The sequence below is a fragment of the Mustela nigripes genome, chromosome 5 (genome assembly GCF_022355385.1).
Source record: "Mustela nigripes isolate SB6536 chromosome 5, MUSNIG.SB6536, whole genome shotgun sequence".
NCBI classification, from domain to species: domain Eukaryota; kingdom Metazoa; phylum Chordata; class Mammalia; order Carnivora; family Mustelidae; genus Mustela; species Mustela nigripes.
Window position 1 is genome coordinate 126,571,147 of NC_081561.1, and position 17,214 is coordinate 126,588,360.

At 34.8% G+C, this 17,214-nt stretch overlaps 1 protein-coding gene across 5 annotated transcripts in view; it reads left to right on the top strand.

Moving 5' to 3' along the window:
* Window positions 1-17,214, top strand: part of AFG1L (AFG1 like ATPase) — a 225,986-nt gene that overhangs the window by 120,658 nt on the left and 88,114 nt on the right. For all 5 annotated transcript variants that reach the window (XM_059401156.1, XM_059401155.1, XM_059401157.1 and 2 more), the window contains one exon: window positions 4,082-4,140. In XM_059401156.1, coding sequence (XP_059257139.1) covers window positions 4,082-4,140 — 59 coding nt within the window. The remainder of the gene's footprint in view (window positions 1-4,081; window positions 4,141-17,214) is intronic.

Below are 17,214 nucleotides of genomic sequence, written 5' to 3' on the forward strand. Positions count from 1 at the left end.
TTTTATAGCCTTGTGGTCCCAAAAGATTCATGATATGACTTTAATCTTTTTGAATTTGTTGAGGTTTGTTCTGTGAACTAAAATATGATCTGTTTTGGAGAATGTTCCATGTGCACTTGAAAAGAAGGCAGGGGCGCCTGGGTGGCTCAGTGGGTTAAAGCCTGTGCCTTTAGCTCAGGTCATGATTTCAGGGTCCTGGGATCGAGCCCCGCATCAGGCTCTGTGCTCAGCAGGGAGTCTTCTTCCCCCGCCCCCCCTTTGCCTACCTCTCTGTCTACTTGTGATCTCTGTCTATCAAATAAATAAATACAATCTTAAAAAAAAAAAAAAGAAAAGAAGATATTTCTACTATTTTAGAATGGAATCTTCTGAATTCTATTAAATCTATCTGGTCCAGTGTGTCAGTCAAAGCCATTGTTTCCTTGTTAATTTTTTGTTTAGATGGTCTGTCCGTTGATATAAGTGGGGTGTTAAGGTCACCTACTGTTACTGTATTGTTATCAATTAGTTCCTTTATTTTGTGATTGTTATTATTTTTAATATTAACTGTTTTATGTATTTGGGTGCTTCTCTGTTGGGTGCATAAATATTTACAATCATTATATCTTCTTGTTGGATTACCCCTTTTATTAGTATATAGTGTCTTTTTGTGTCTCTTGTTACAGTCTTTGTTTTAAAGTCTGTTTTGTGCAATATAAGTATTTTTTTTACTCTGGCCTTCTTTTGCCATCCATTTGCATGATTGATGTTTCTCCATCCCCTCACTTTCTGTCTACAAATATCTTTTTGTCTGAAATGAGTCTCTTGTAGGCAGCATATATATAGATCTTGTTTTTTTTTATATTCTGTCACCCTATGTCTTTTGATTGGAGCATTTAGTCCATTTACATTCAAAGTAGTTTATTGATGGATATGTATTTATTGTCAGTTTGTTATTTGTTTTGTGATTGTTTCTAAAGATGTCCTCTGATCCTTGTCGTTCTTTCATGTTTTGCTTAATTGTTTAGGGATATGTTTGAATTTCTTTCTCCTTATTCTTTGCATACTTATTAGTGGTTTTGATATGTGTTTACCATTATGTTTTTGTATATAACCTTTTCTGCGATGCTTGGATTTTTAAGGAAGAAAATCTGTCTATCCATGTACATCTCCAAAGTATTTAGGTCCTTGTAATTCCTTTAAAAATCCTCTTTGCATGTATTTCATCTGTAAGTATTATTATAGTTATTCACTGTGGAGAATGTAGAAGTCCTTATTACCCGTCTTGAAAAATGAATGTGCCGTAATTTCAGTACTCTCTCTTATATGACCAAGTGCTCCTTTAACTCTGTTTAGAAATCATTAAAAAATTGTAGGCAAGAACTTCTACTGAATTTTTAAATAGTATTTAGTAATCAATGACAAATGTTGATATAAATGTATTATAAAATCTTTATGTCTGAGAAAAAGAATATTAGACAACTATTATGGAAAAAAATGGTAGCTAAGTAACATTTCAGGAGATCTATTGCATTGATAATTAGCATAATATTTGAATTGCAAAAAAACTCTTCAATTTAATGAGTACAGTTCTTTTTCACTTAAGTGTCCTGTAAGAACCTAAAGGTTTTCAAGCCAAATGAATTTTGTTTAGAATTCTGTTTAGAAAATACTTCTCAGAGAATAAAGTTTGGATTATATATCCTTATAAAGGCAGAGTGTTTTTAAAGTTAACCCCTTAAAAAATTAACTCTTGAAGCCTGAAAGGTATTATTTGATTTTTAACTTTGCTGATGAGTGGAAGCTTTCAGTCAAGAATATGACAAGTGGGCCTTTTACATCTTTCATTGTCATGAACCTACTGAAAGGTACACATTTGTTAAGTTAGACATCTCAGAGCTTTATATGTCCATAACAAAGATATTATTCTGTGAGACCAAAAGGTTACCTTAATATAGATAAACTTTCATTAGTGTAATATGAACACAGTGTTCTTTGATATTCACTTTGGTATTTTCCCCAATAAATTTTAAAAGAACTTATTGAGCTATAATCGATATACAATAAATGGCACATATTTAAAGGGTACAATTTCCAAAATATTGGCATGTGCTTATATCTGTGAAATCACCACCACAATCAATATAATAAATATTTCCATCACACTCAAACTTCCTTCTTTCCTTATTTTCATCTCTCCTGGTCACCCCAGGTGACCCCTTCTCTAGACAACCACCAGTTTGCTTTGTTACTGTAGCTTTAGTTTGCTTTTTTTTTAGAGTTTTATGTAATTAGAATCAAAAATGGTATGTACCATTTTTTTTGGGGGGGGGGGTCTGGCCTCTTACTCTGCATAATTATTTTGAGCTTCATCTCTTTTGTCGTGTGTATGGTTTCTACTTTTTATTGCTAAGTAGTATTTCATTATACAGAAAAGCCACAGTTTTCTTATCCACTCGTGTAATGATGGACATTTGGATTGCTTCCAGTTTTTGGCTATTACAAGTAAAGCTGCTGTAAACATTGAGTGTATTTAAACGATCTTATTTTTTGGGACACCTGGCTGGTTCAGTTAGTGGAGCATGTGACTATTGATCTTGGAGTCATGAGTTCAAGCCCCATGTTGGGCGTGGAGCCTACTTAAAAAAAAATAAATAAAATAAGAATATTTTATTTTTGAATGTTACCACTTATTAGCAATCATGGCTGTGAACTCTTATCATATAGTAGTGTTTTTTGTACCTTCCCCAACAACCTAATAATTAGGGAAGATTATGAAAACATCTAACTTAATAAGCCACTTCCTGCATTTTACCTATTTACTCTTTTGAGGTTATTGATTATAGGAAAGGAAATATCTCATTTTGGATTTGAAAATTCCAACAGCCTGGCCAACATTATCTTACCTTTTGTAATATCCCTAAATAAATATATTAAATGTAACTGAATTAAAGCCTCTTGCCCTTAATTAACCAAAGAGCTTTGAAAATACATTCTACACTATAATGATGTTAGGATGAATATTTTTCTAAAGAGAATAAATGTTTCCTAATGACCATATTTTATTTCCATAAGTATATGTGGCAGTTGAGGTCTATCTCAGTCATCAAATTTTCTCTAAACAAGGAAATATAGGAAGGAAACTCTAAAGCATATTTTTAAAAAAATCAAGACACATAACCTAATTCATGGGTTTTATTATTGAGAAGACTCTTTACTGTTCCCATTTTTATATTCTTTTAAAAAAACTCATTACTTCAGATTTTACTTTTAAAAGGGATGTTTTATATGCAATAACATTTCAATCTCTTGAATAAAATTCCAAGTCCTTTTTTTTTAGGAAGAAAAAGAGAAAATGAAGAAAAATATGGGAAGCTTAAAATTTGCTACCTCTTTCCACTGCTTTGCTCTTGACAGTGTGTGTTCATGTGTGTGGATATGTCTGAACATACATGCACTGTGACATATGCATATTATAAAGCAAAAAATACTAGCTGTTTATTATTTTATAACTATTAAATTTATAGTCTTTTGAGAATGGAATTTTAATTTTTAGGTAATTTATCTTAAAGTAGAGTGGCCTTAGTGTCATTTACCTTTATGTTAAATATGTAATCTTGATACAAATACATGCACAGTTTTGTCTTTTGATGTGTTTTCTTAAAAGGCTAATCTTGTTACACATTTTTAATTGTGTACTGAGAATTTTTACTATAGATTGAGATAAAGGGCAATGTGATTCCTTTCCCAGTAAAATTCTATATGTTAAAATATTAAATACTTTTAAAAATATCTGATGTTGAGTTATTGACTTAGGATTATTTGTGATCTCTTCCAAATTCTTTTATTACTTTTTTTTTTAAACCACAGCTCAAAGCCAATTTGATTGAATGTCTTTTGATTTTCTTTCATAATTTTGTCAGTTCTTCTTATTAAGAATATAATGAATTTTGTGTAGTACCAGAATAGAAATCAATTTCAGTTATTTTTCTTTTGCATGTTTATCTATTTTATAAATAGAAAGCTTTATTTTCTAGACTGAGATATGAGCTAACATTAGATTTAGCCTAAATAAAAAACTAATGGCAATTTTTTCTTTCAGATCTCTATAAAAATGGACTCCAAAGAGCTAACTTCGTACCATTCATTGCTGTCCTAAAGGTAAGGAAAATCACTTACTTGTGTTCACTGATTAATATCATATTCACTGATAATTAAGGGCTTTTATAGCATTGCCATGGCCTTGCATTCAAGCAAAATTAATTTTGAAACTAGATAGTTACAGTCAAAGACATTAAAGAAGAAAGAACGTTTTTTTATATAGTATTCATCAATGTGTACACAGGAGGAATTATAAAATATAATCTAAATTATTGTCTAACTGAAACATTTGATAGTTTGCATTTATAAATTTTAATTTGAGGTTTGCTCATAAATATTATAGTGGAATGTTTAACCTTATACATTGATTTCTGAAAAAAATGTTTAGTGTTCTGTTTCTTTCAGGTTAATGGTCTTTAACATGTTTTCTCAGCTATTAAAGTTGCTATTCTAGAGTAGCATTATTACAAAAATATTCTAATATATTTAAATGTGATTGCCATCAAGTTATCATGAAATTATGTCAAGTTGAGGCACATAAATAGTTTAAATATTTGTGTGTATCATCACTGCATAGAGTTTGAAATAGTCTTCATTACAATCTGATTAGGAATAAAGTAACCTCCTTTTTCACTGTTAATTTAAATATTTTTTTACACAATTTTTCAATAATTCTATATCCTACCAGTATTTATTGGGAACCTACTATGTGCAAAGTGCTACATTAAGCATGATGGGTAATGCAGTCATGAAATAGGCTATGTTTCTTACTTATAAGTCATTTATATTCTAGTTGGGCATATAGTACATGCACAAATATCTATAACACAAAGCAAAATGAAGTACCAAACAAAAATGTACCAAAAAGAAGCATGTGTGCCAAAATATAATTCCCATAATTCTCAGTTACGTATTTTTCCCAGTCTATAGCAATTTAACTGAAGAAGGGATAAAGTTGTATTATTTTTTAAAAACCCAATAACCTCAAAAATTCTTATGAAGAAAGCATATAATTATATGCCCCATTGCATATAATGGGGCACCTGGATGGCCTAGTTGGTTGAGTATGGACTTTTGATTTTGGCTCAGGTTGTGATCTCAGAGTCCTGGGATTGAGTCCATCAGCTCTGCGCTCAGTGGGAAGTTGCTGGAGATACTCTCCCTCTCTCTTTGCCCCTCTCCCCAGCTCACACGTGCATGTTCTCTCTCTCTGTCTTTCAAATAAATAAATATTTTTAAAAAGGAGAATATTTTTTTTTAAATATTCTAAAGATTTAGTCAGACAATATTTTTGAAGATGTTGTTGGTGCCAAACTTTATTCCCTATGCTATACTTAGGAGAATTAAAACATGTATTTTCTTGACCAATTTTAAGTTCCCAGACGTTTTTAATTTCCGTGAGATATTTATAGATGTAAGGCAAAGTACTCTTTGAAGATTTATGCTGTTAGTATTTTTTTCCCCTTTGCATTCATGGGGAGAAGGTAAATCTGTGGTGTTTTCTCTATGCTGGGAATCCGAAGTGATTTGGTAGATATAGATATCAAAATATAAATAGGGAGGCTGAGAAAAATGGGTATTAAAAATAGTACCTTCGTGTAGCAGAAAATATATAAAATATAAAAGTGAAGGCTCACATAATGAAGCAAGTTAAAGGTTCTCAGGGAACTTTGTAGGTACTTTTTTTTTTTAACCACAAACATTTTTTGGCAAGTAATTTTTTGTACTTTAATATATAATAGCATTATTAATAAGCAACTAAATTGACCAGAATTTAAACTTTTTACCCTTTTCACCTTTAATTTTTTTGTGTGTGTAGAGAAAGGAACACCAAAGAGATAAATAATCCAAAGTTGAAATTGAATAAGAACTGAGATAATTTGAAATTGAACATAAGCTAAAATTTGTAGGGAATTAAATACCAGATTGGATGAGAAAATATTTAAAATGTCTCATTTATTCAAAAGACTTTTCACATGTAACAAAACAGCCCAATAAATATATGCTGTGGCTGGTTTCCCTGGAACTTTTTTGGTGGGCATATGTAGTTTCCCTTGTAAGAAAAGGTTGTTTCATATTTATTTAAATGATACTTTGCCTATTTACATATGCTAGCATTACCCTTGCAAATTGGCCTAGCTGTGAGCGATATTTAGCAGAAGACAATCTTAAAACAAATAGAGAATCTTGGTTTAATCCCAGGGTCCTGGGATCGAGCCCCATATTGAGCTCCCTGCTCAGCTGGAAGCCTGCTTCTCCCTCTGCCTGCTGCTCCCTGTGCTTGTGCTCTCTCTGACAAATAAATAAATAAAATCTTTAAAAAAAGAGAGAGATTATAGGGGTGTCTGGGTGGCTCAGTGGGTTAAAGCCTTTGCCTTTGCCTTGGGTCATGATCCCAGGGTCCTGGGATGGAGCCCTGCATCGGGCTGTCTGCTCAGCAGGGAGCCTGCTTCCTCCTCTTTCTCTGCCTGCCTCTCTGCCTACTTGTGATCTCTGTCGGTAAAACAAACAAATAAATAATCTTTAAAAAGAAGAGATTATAAATCAAGTAGAAATTTATTTGGGGAAAAATACAGTGTAAAATCCATTTTTTCTCTTTATGTCCTCTTCTATAAACCAAATGATAACAAATCTAATTCACTACAAGAACTTGTGATTTATTGCTTGGAGTTTTACAAACAAACAAACAAACAAACAAACCCAAGAGCTTATAAAAGCTCTTAGTAAATAATAATATTGTCATAAGGTAGTAGAAATGATGAGGAAGACTAATATGCCATTAAAAAACAAAATGTGGTCTATTCAAACAATGAGTTATTGTTCTGCCCTAAAAAAGGAATGAAATTCTGATATATGCTACATTATGGACAAACCTTGAAAACATTTGAGAGAAGCCAGAAACAAAAGGACAAATATTATATAATTCCACTTATATGAGGTGCCTGGAAAAGGCATATTCAGAGAAACAGGAAGTGAAATAGAGGTTACCAGGGGCTGAGAGGAGAGGGGAATGAGTGGTTATTATTTCATGGGTAGAGTCTCTCTTTAGGATGATGAAAAAGTTGTGGATATAGACAGTGGTAATGATTGCATAACATTGTCCGTGTACTTAATGGCATTGAACTGTACACTTAAGAGGGTTGAAATAATAAATTCTATGTTGTGTATGTTTTACCACAATTTATTACAAAAGGAGAAAAGTCATAGTACTGGAAGGGATTTATAAAGTGTTCAAGTATATTTCCTGTAGGAAGTCTTCCTAGAATAATCCCTTCAAACAAAACAAAGCAAAACAAACAAACAAAAAAGCAGACCTTTACATATAACTTCCACTCCCTTTTAAGTAGGGAGGCTCCTGTTTCATTCTTACTTGCACTTTCTTTGAGTTTATTTCGATGTTCTTTTTTTAATTTTTAAAAATCTCATTTCGACCTTCATTCTGAAATGTATTTAAGGCTATTTATTTTCCTTTAAATAGCTACATTCATTAAGTTTGATAGTATTTTCACTGTTAAATTCTAAGTATTTTCTCAGTTCTATTGTGATTTCTACTTTAACCCATGAATCACCTGGAAGTATGTCTCTTAATTTCCAAACAAACATAAAACATTTTCTAGTTATGCCTCTGTTATTATTTTCTTAACAAGTGCTTAATCACATTATGGTTGGAGGATATGGTCTGTGCAACCTAAATCCTTTGAAATTTGTTGAAACTTGCTTTATGCCTTAATATGTGGGCAATTAAAAAAAATTCTCTGTATTCTTCTTTTAAAAAATACTTTTTAAAGTTTTTTTATTTAAGTAATGTTTACACCCTATGTAAAAATGACATCTCATGACCCCAGGATGAAGAGTCACATGCTCTTCTGACTGACCCAGCCAGGCACCCCATATACTCTCTATATTCTTAAAAATAGTGAGTATTCAAATATAATTGTTGGTGCTAGTATATATAAATATTACACTCATTAAATTAGAATTTTTAATTATCATGTTCCAGTTTTTATTATTTTTTTCCCATCAAGTACTATGAAGCTCATGGAAAATGTCACTCATGATGATTGTGAATTTGTCCATTTTTCTGATAATTTTGTCATTGACCGTACATATTTGGAGGTTATATTATAAGTTACATGCAGAGTTGAAATGATTAAATATTGCTTGTGAACAGAACTTCCTTAATGACATTTTTAGGAAATAACTATCATTTATTTATTTATTTATTTGAGAGAGAGAGAGAGAGAGAGATCACAAGTAGGCAAAGAGGCAGGCAGAGGGAGATGGGGAGGCAGGCTCTCTGCTGAGCAGAGAGTCCTATGCGGGACTCCATCCCAGGACCCTGAGATCATGACCTGAGCCGAAGGCAGAGGCTTAACCCACTGAGCCACGCCCTTAATGACAGTTTTTACTAAGTAGTAATATAAGCTCCTTTGTTTCAAGCGTAGTCATATGCCTGTGGAAGCATTTTTTTTTTTCATGTCTGCTTTGAATTGCACATGCATAGGGTAATTTTATTGGATAATTTTAACATCTCTGTTATCTTGAAGTTGGCATATATTGATTGTCTTTTTACATTCCATGTGAGATCTTCCTGGTTTTTGGTATGAATGAATTTCATTGGAATCTTGAACATTTTCATAATTTGTCATAAGGCTTTGGATCTTATTTTTTTAATCATTTTTTATTATGGTAAAGTACATGTAATGTAAAATTTACTATTTTGACCATTCTTAAATGTACAGTTCAGTGGCATTAAGTACATTTACACTGGACAACCATCACCACCATCCATCTCTAGAACTTTCGCATCTTCCCAAATTGAAATTCTGTACTCATTAAATAATAACTCCCCATTCTCTTCTACTCCCCACTCCTGCTCATCACTTTCTATCTCTTTCTACTTTCTATCTCTGTGAATTTGCCATTTTTAGACACCTTATGTAAATGAAATTATAATATTTGTCCTTTTGTTTCTGGCTTTTTCCACTTAGCATAATGTCTTCAGGGTTCATCCATACTGTATCATGTGTCAAATTCCATCCCTTTTTAAGAAATAAAATTCCATTTTATGTAATACCACAATTTGTTTATCTATTCATCTGTTGATGGACATTGGGTTAATTCTACCTTTTGACTCTTGTAAATAATGCTGCTCTGAACACGTCTGTGCAAATACTGGTTTGAGTCTTTTTAATTCTTCTGTATATATTCCCAGGAGTTGAATTCCTAGGTCATATGTAAATTTATATTGACGTTTTTGAGGAACTGCCATAATGTTTTCCTTAGAAGCTGCACCATTTTATATTCCCACCAGCAATGCACAAGGTTTTCAGTTTCTTTACATCCTTGCGAACACTTGTCATCGTTATTATCATTATTGTTATTATTATAGCTACCCTAACAGGTGTAAAGTGGTAGCTCATTGTAGTTTTTTTTTTTTAAAGATTTTATTTATTTATTTGTCAGAGAGAGAGAGAGAGAGCACACATAAGCAGGCAGAGTGGCAGGCAGAGGCAGAGAGAGAAGCAGACTCCCTGTGGGGCAGGGAGCCCGATGCGGCACTCGATCCCAGGACTCTGAAGGCAGTGGCTGAAGGCAGGGCTGAAGGCAGCGGCTTGACCAACTGAGCTACCCAGGCATCACTCATTGTAGTTTTGATTCATATTTCTCAAGTGATTAGTGATGTGTAGCATCTTTTTATGTGCTTATTGGCCATTTGTTTGTCATCTTTATTTCACTTTTTTTTAAAGATTTATTTATTTATTTTAGAGAGAGGGGGGGTGGGGAGAGCAGAAGTGGGAGGGGCAAAGGAAGAGGGAGTCAAGAAGACTTCACACTGAGTAGGGAATCCAGTGCATGGCAGGAGCTCATGACCCTGAGATCATGATCCAAGCCAAAATCCAGAGTTGGTCCCTTAGCCAACTGTGTCACTCAGGAACCCGTTTATCATCTTCAAACTTTAGTCTTAAATGGCTTTTTTGGACACTGTTCTGACAAAGGTTAGGCACCATCTCTTTATTGCCAGATACAGGTAGAAGCCCAGGTTCTCTATTCAGCATCTGTTGAGAAGATGCACCTTCTTTCTGTTGGTAGAGAGGTTCCATTGACGTTATCAGGGGAGGGAAAGGGTGCTCATTTTTGACTGGCAGGGATGGAGGTTTCAGTTCCCTACTTGGTCTTCTCTGACATTACTGGCAGGAGGGTTAGAGTGCCTCCTAAAAGCTTCTGAGAATATACTTCTAGACTCCTCTTTTGACTGGAATAGGTGGAGGTGGCACCCACAGTACATAATTTTCCCTGCAGTGTTTACTGCATTGCAGTAAAAGTTTTTGTCAAAAATTTGTCTCTTCTCTTATGCTGCCATTTTTCTGGTCCCTTAGCTAAAAAGAGCAGACTTTTGTTGGGTCTTTATTTGTCTATGTCCGTTGGCATTTCAGAGATGCTGGCTTCTTCAGCTCCAAGTCTGAAAAATTTAAATTAAGAAGAAAAGCAGAGAACTCACTGTTCTTTTGAACAGGTCTTGAGATCCCTAGCTAATCCCTAGCTATTCTTTCTTCTTTCTACTTTTTAGTATATATATATATATTTTTTTAAATTAACTTATTTATTTTCAGAAAAACAGTATTCATTATTTTTTCACCACACCCAGTGCTCCATGCAATCCATGCTCTCTATAATACCCACCACCTGGTACCCCAACCTCCTACCCCCCTGCCACTTCAAACCCCTCAGATTGTTTTTTAGAGTCCATAGTCCCTCATGGTTCACCTCCCCTTCCAATTTACCCCAACTCCCTTCTCCTAACACCCCTTGTCCTCCATGATATTTGTTATGCTCTACAAATAAGTGAAACCATATTATAATTGACTCTCTCTGCTTGACTTATTTCACTCAGCATAATCTCTTCCAGTCCCGTCCATGTTGCTACAAAAGTTGGGTATTCGTCCTTTCTGATGGAGGCATAATACTCCATAGTGTATATGGACCACATCTTCCTTATCCAGTCATCCGTTGAAGGGCATCTTGGTTCTTTCCATAGTTTGGCGACCGTGGCCATTGCTGCTATAAACATTGGGGTACAGATGGCCCTTCTTTTCACAACATCTGTATCTTTGGGGTAAATACCCAGGAGTGCAATGGCAGGGTCATAGGGAAGTTCTATTTTTAATTTCTTGAGGAATCTCCACACTGTTCTCCAAAGAGGCTGCACCAACTTGCATTCCCACCAACAGTGTAAGAGGGTTCCCCTTTCTCCACATCCTCTCCAACACATGTTGTTTCCTGTTTTGTTAATTTTGGCCATTCTAACTGGTGTAAGGTGATATCTCAGTGTGGTTTTAATTTGAATCTCCCTGAGGGCTAGTGATGATGAACATTTTTTCATGTGTCTGATAGCCATTTGTATGTCTTGATTGGAGAAGTGTCTGTTCATAACTTCTTCCCATTTTTTGATATGTTTGCCTGTTTCGTGTGTGTTGAGTTTGAGGGGTTCATTATAGATCCTGGATATCAACCTTTTGTCTGTACTGTCATTTGCAAATATCTTCTCCCATTCCGTGGGTTGCCTCTTTGTTTTTTTGACTGTTTCCTTTGCTGTGCAGAAGCTTTTGATTTTGATGAAGTCCCAAAAGTTTATTTTCGCTTTTGTTTCCTTTGCCTTTGGAGACATATCTTGAAAGAAGTTGCTGTGGCTGATATTGAAGAGATTACTGCCTATGAGTAATAGAGTCTGATGGATTCCTCTAGGAGTCTGATGGATTCCTATCTCACGTTGAGGTCTTTTATCCATTTTGAGTTGATCTTTGTATAAGGTGTAAGAGAATGGTCGAGTTTCATTCTTCTACATATAGTTGTCCAGTTTTCCCAGCACCATTTATTGAAGAGACTTTTTTCCACTGTAAATTTTTCCTGTTTTGTCGAAGATTATTTGACCATAAAGTTGAGGGTCCGTATCTGGGCTCTCTACTCTGTTCCACTGGTCTATGAGTCTGTTTTTATGCCAGTACCATGCTGTCTTGGTGATCACAGCTTTGTAATAAAGCTTGAAATCAGATAACGTGATGCCCCCAGCTTTATTTTTGTTTTTCAATATTTCCTTAGCGATTCGGGGTCTCTTCTGATTCCATACAAATTTTTGGATTATTTGCTCCAGCTCTTTGAAGAATACCAGTGGAATTTTGATTGGAATGGCATTAAAAGTATAGATTGCTCTAGGCAGTATAGACATTTTAACAATGTTTATTCTTCCGATCCAAGAGCATGGAATGGTCTTCCATCTTTTTGTTTCTTCTTCAATTTCTTTCATGAGTGTTCTGTAATTCCTTAGCAACCTAGATGAAATGGATGCATTCCTGGAAAACTATAAACTACCAAAATTGAACCAGGAAGAAATCGACAACCTGAACAGACCGATATCTAATAACGAGATTGAAGCAGTGATCAAAAACCTCCCAAAAAACAAGAGCCCAGGACCTGACGGATTCCCTGGGAATTCTACCAAACTTTCAAAGAAGAAATAACACCTATTCTCCTGAAGCTGTTTCAAAAAATTGAAGCAGAAGGAAAACTTCCAGACTCTTTCTATGAAGCCAGTTTTACCCTGATCCCCAAACCAGGCAAAGACCCTACTAAAAAGGAGAATTTTAGACCAATATCACTGATGAATATGGATGCTAAGATTCTCAACAAGGTCCTAGCCAACAGGATCCAACAGCACATTAAAAAGATTATCCACCATGATCAGGTGGGATTCATCCCTGGGCTACAAGGATGGTTCAACATTTGCAAATCAATCAATGTGATATAACAAATTAATATGAGAAGAGAGAAGAACCACATGGTCCTCTCAATTGATGCATTTGACAAAATCCAGCATCCATTCCTGATTAAAACGCTTCAAAGTATAGGGATAGAGGGAACATTCCTGAACCTCATCAAATCTATCTATGAAAGACCCACAGCAAATATCATCCTCAATGGGAAAAAGCTCACAGCCTTCCCGTTGAGATCAGGAACACGACAAGGATGCCCACTCTCACCACTCTTGTTCAACATATTATTAGAAGTCCTAGCAATACCAATCAGACAACAAAGAGAAATAAAAGGTATCCAAATTGGCAATGAAGAAGTCAAACTCTCTTCGCAGATGACATGATTCTTTATATGGAAAACCCAAAAGACTCCACCCCCAAACTACTAGAACTCATACAGCAATTCAGCAACGTGGCAGGATACAAAGTCAATGTGCAGAAATCAGTGGCTTTCTTATACAATAACAATGAAAATACAGAAAGGGAAATTAGAGAATCGATTCCATTTACTATAGCACCAAGAACCATAAGATACCTGGGAATAAACCTAACCAAAGGGGTAAAGGATTTGTACTCGAGGAATTACTTTTTAGTATATTTTTATGTTTGTTTTTTATATAATCTCCAGGATTTTCAATTGTACAGAGCAGGAGGGATAGGGAAAGGGCATCTACTCCATCTTCCCAGAAGTGGATGTCAGTTTGTTAAATGTCCTTCTCTGCTAATTCTAATATTTCTGGTTTTGTTTTTTTGGTCTGATTTTCTCCCCCTGGTTTTTAGTCCTACTTTCCTGCTTCTTGGCGGATTTAATAATTTGTGATTGGATGCTGGACATTGTGAGTGATGATACTGAGTGTTACTTCCTTTAAGGCTGTTGGGTGTTTAGTTTGGCAAGTAGTTACATTTCTTGCAGATCAGCTTTATCCTTCTGAGGCTTGTTTTTAAAATTTCAGTAATGTGTCTTCAGTAGCCTTTACACTAAGACTATTTTAGCCTTTCTTTTACATGTGACCCTTCTAGGCTCTGTACTGAATCCCCTTAGTGTCACTGACATCTCTCTACTCTGGCTGTTCAGAATGCTTATGTCTTCCAGCTTTGTGTGGATTGCTCTTTCCCCAGTCTTGTGAAGTTTCATCTTATGCACGTGCAATTTAATATTCAGCCAAAGATTATAGACATTCCCTATGCAGATATCTAGAGCTCTTTCTCTACTTATTATTTCCTTTTTTAGTGAACTCTTTCATGCAAATCCCAACTGCCTCAATTTCCCTAAACTCTGGTCACTGTCTCTTCAACTCATTTAGACTGTTGTGCTACAGTCTAGAAATTGCCTCTGAAAGAAAGCCATGGGAAATGTAATGCTTGCTTGGCTTATTTCCTACATCTCAGGGATTGCTATCCTCCGCTACCCGTTGTATTACATCTGATAGCAAATGTTTTACCTGTTACGTCCAGTGTTTTATTGTGTAATGGCAGGAAGGTAAAATTGAGTTCTAAATACTCTGCTTTGACTAAAAGTGTAAGTCTCTTTCTTAGTTTTTTTTTTTAAGTATAATTAACATACATTTTTTAAATTGAAGTATAATTAATATATAGCCTCAGGTATACAACATATTGATTCAACAATTCTGTACAGTACTCATGCTCACCACAATAAGTGTATTCACCATCTGTAACCAAACAGCAGTATTACAGTATTTTTGACTATGTTCCCTAAGCTGTACTTCTCATCTTCCTGACTTATTTATTTCATAACTGGAAATTTATACCTCTTAATCCTCTTTGTCTGTTTCACCCATCCCCCACCTGAGAGCAACCATCAGTTTGTTCTCTATATTTAGGAGTCTGGTTTTTCTCATGTGTGTTATTTATTTATTTATTTATTTATTTATTTATTTATGTCTGTTTGTTTTTTTGTTTTTTTGGATTCCACATATGAGTCAAATCATACAGTATTTGTATTTCTCTGTCTGATTTATTTCACTTAGATAATACCCTCAAGGTCCATCCATATTGTTGCAAATGGAAGGATTTCATTCTCTTTAATGGATGAGTAATATTCCATTGTGTATATATACCACATCTTCTTTATCTTTCCATCTGTTTAGGCATACTTGGGTTGCTTCCATTATCTTGGCTATTGTAAATAATGCTGCAGTGAACACAGGACTGCATGTATCTTTTTTTAAAATTTCATTTCATTTTTTCAGTGTTCCAAGATTCATTGTTTATGCACCACACCTAATGCTCCATGCAATACATGCCCTCCTTAATACCCACCACTAGGCCCTCCCAACCCCCCACCCTTCACCCCTCCAGAACCCTCAGTTTGTTTCTTAAGGTCCAGAGTTTGTTTCTTAAGGTCCTCTGATTTCCCCCAACTCACTTTTTGAATGAGTGTTTTTTTGTTCTCTTTGGGTAAAAACCAGTAGTGGCATTACTGAATGTGAATATGCTATTTCTATTTTTAATTTTCTTTTGAAGATTTAATTTATTTATTTGACAGAGAGAGAGAGGTCACAAACAGGCAGAGAGGTGGGCAGAGAGAGAGGGGGAAGCAGGCTTTCTGCTGACCAGAGAGCCTGATGCGGGGCTCCATCCCAGGACCTGGAGACCCCAACCTGAGCTGAAGACAGAGGCTCAGACCACTGAGCCATCCAGGCGCCCCTCTATTATTAATTTTTTGAGGAACCTCCATACTGTTTTCCACAGCGGCTCTGCCAATTTACAAGTCCTCAGCAGTATACCAGGATTACTTTCTCCCTACATCCTTGCCAATACTTGTTTGTTCTTTCACTCTTTCTTTCTTTCTCTCTGTCCCTCCTTCCTTCCTTTCTCTCTTTCCTTTTGTAGGCTCCATGCCCAGTGTGTAAGACTTGAACTCACAACACTGAGATTAAGAGTCACATACTCTACCAACTGAACCAACCAGACATCCCATTACTTGTTACTTCTTGTCTTTTCGATTCTAGCCATTCTGACAAGATGTAAGGTGATTTGTGGTTTTGATTTACATTTTTCTGTTGAGGAGTGATGTTGAGCACCTTTTCTTGTGTCTCTTGGCTGTCTGTTTGTCTTCTTTGGAAAAATGTCTATTCAGGTTCTCTCCCCATCTTTTCATCCATTTACTTGGGGCTTTTTTTGGTGTTGAGTTGTATAAGTTCTTTATGTATTTTGGAATATTAACCCCTTATTGGATATATCATTTGCAGATATCTTCTCCCACTCAGCAGGTTGCCTTTTCATTTGTTGATAGTTTCCATTATCTTGGCTTTTAATTGTAAAGAAGAAGACAGGATATTTTGTAATTTAGAAACTCAGAACCATATTTTTTTTTTCTAGATACTTTAAAAATATAAGTAGGATAACTATTTTAAAAAGCAGTGATGGGAACATCTTTCCTATGTTCAGAGGAATGATTTTAAATGATGGTACAGTCACATGAAGGGATATAGTATACTTACTTGGAATGATATTTTCAAAAAGCTTTTAATAATGTATAATAATGCTTACAAATAATGTGGGTGAAAAAATATGATGCAAGAGTATATCTTATATCTGTAACTCTTAATTATGGAGATAATATGCACACATAGGAAAATAAATCCTGGTAATAAGTAATCCCAAAATGTAACTAGAACTTTTTTCTGGATGATAAGATTATAGATGATTTACATTTTCTCTCTTAGACTTTTCTAAGATTTCTAACATTGGACTTTTCTGGAATGATCTTGTGTTATTTTTTTTATAATAAAACCCATTTTTTTTTTAAAGCAGGTAAATTTTTGCCTACCCTTCTTAGGAAGTCAGCAGATATGGATAGGACTACTCACATTCAAAGTCGAGAAATTAGCAAAAAGCAAAATGGAATGAATATAGGTCATATGTACAGAGGCTATCATGAAAAGGGTGGAATGGTGGGCACAGGAAGGAAGCAGCAGGAGCAGACAGGAGAAGTAAATATACACTAATAAGTAAAAGCACATGAAGGTTGTACTTTGGAAGAACTACCCCAAGAAATGGGAAACTTTTTCAGATAAAACTTTTCTGTATTTTAAAAGAAATGATAGAAGTTATGGGTACCAATGAAATATGAAAACAGAGATAAAGTAACTATAAGATTGGATGGAAAGTAAGGTGGCAGAGCTAAGAAAAGTGAGGGGAGACCCATTAAAAAACTGAAGAGCATCGTAGAAAAAGCAAGTTAAAGAATAAAAAATGCTAAAAATAAAATTAGTGATAAAGAGACCCAACTTATGAAAAAAAATCACACAAAAGGAAGCTGGAAGAGTCAGAGAGAAAACTATTGTGAAAATGCTAGCTC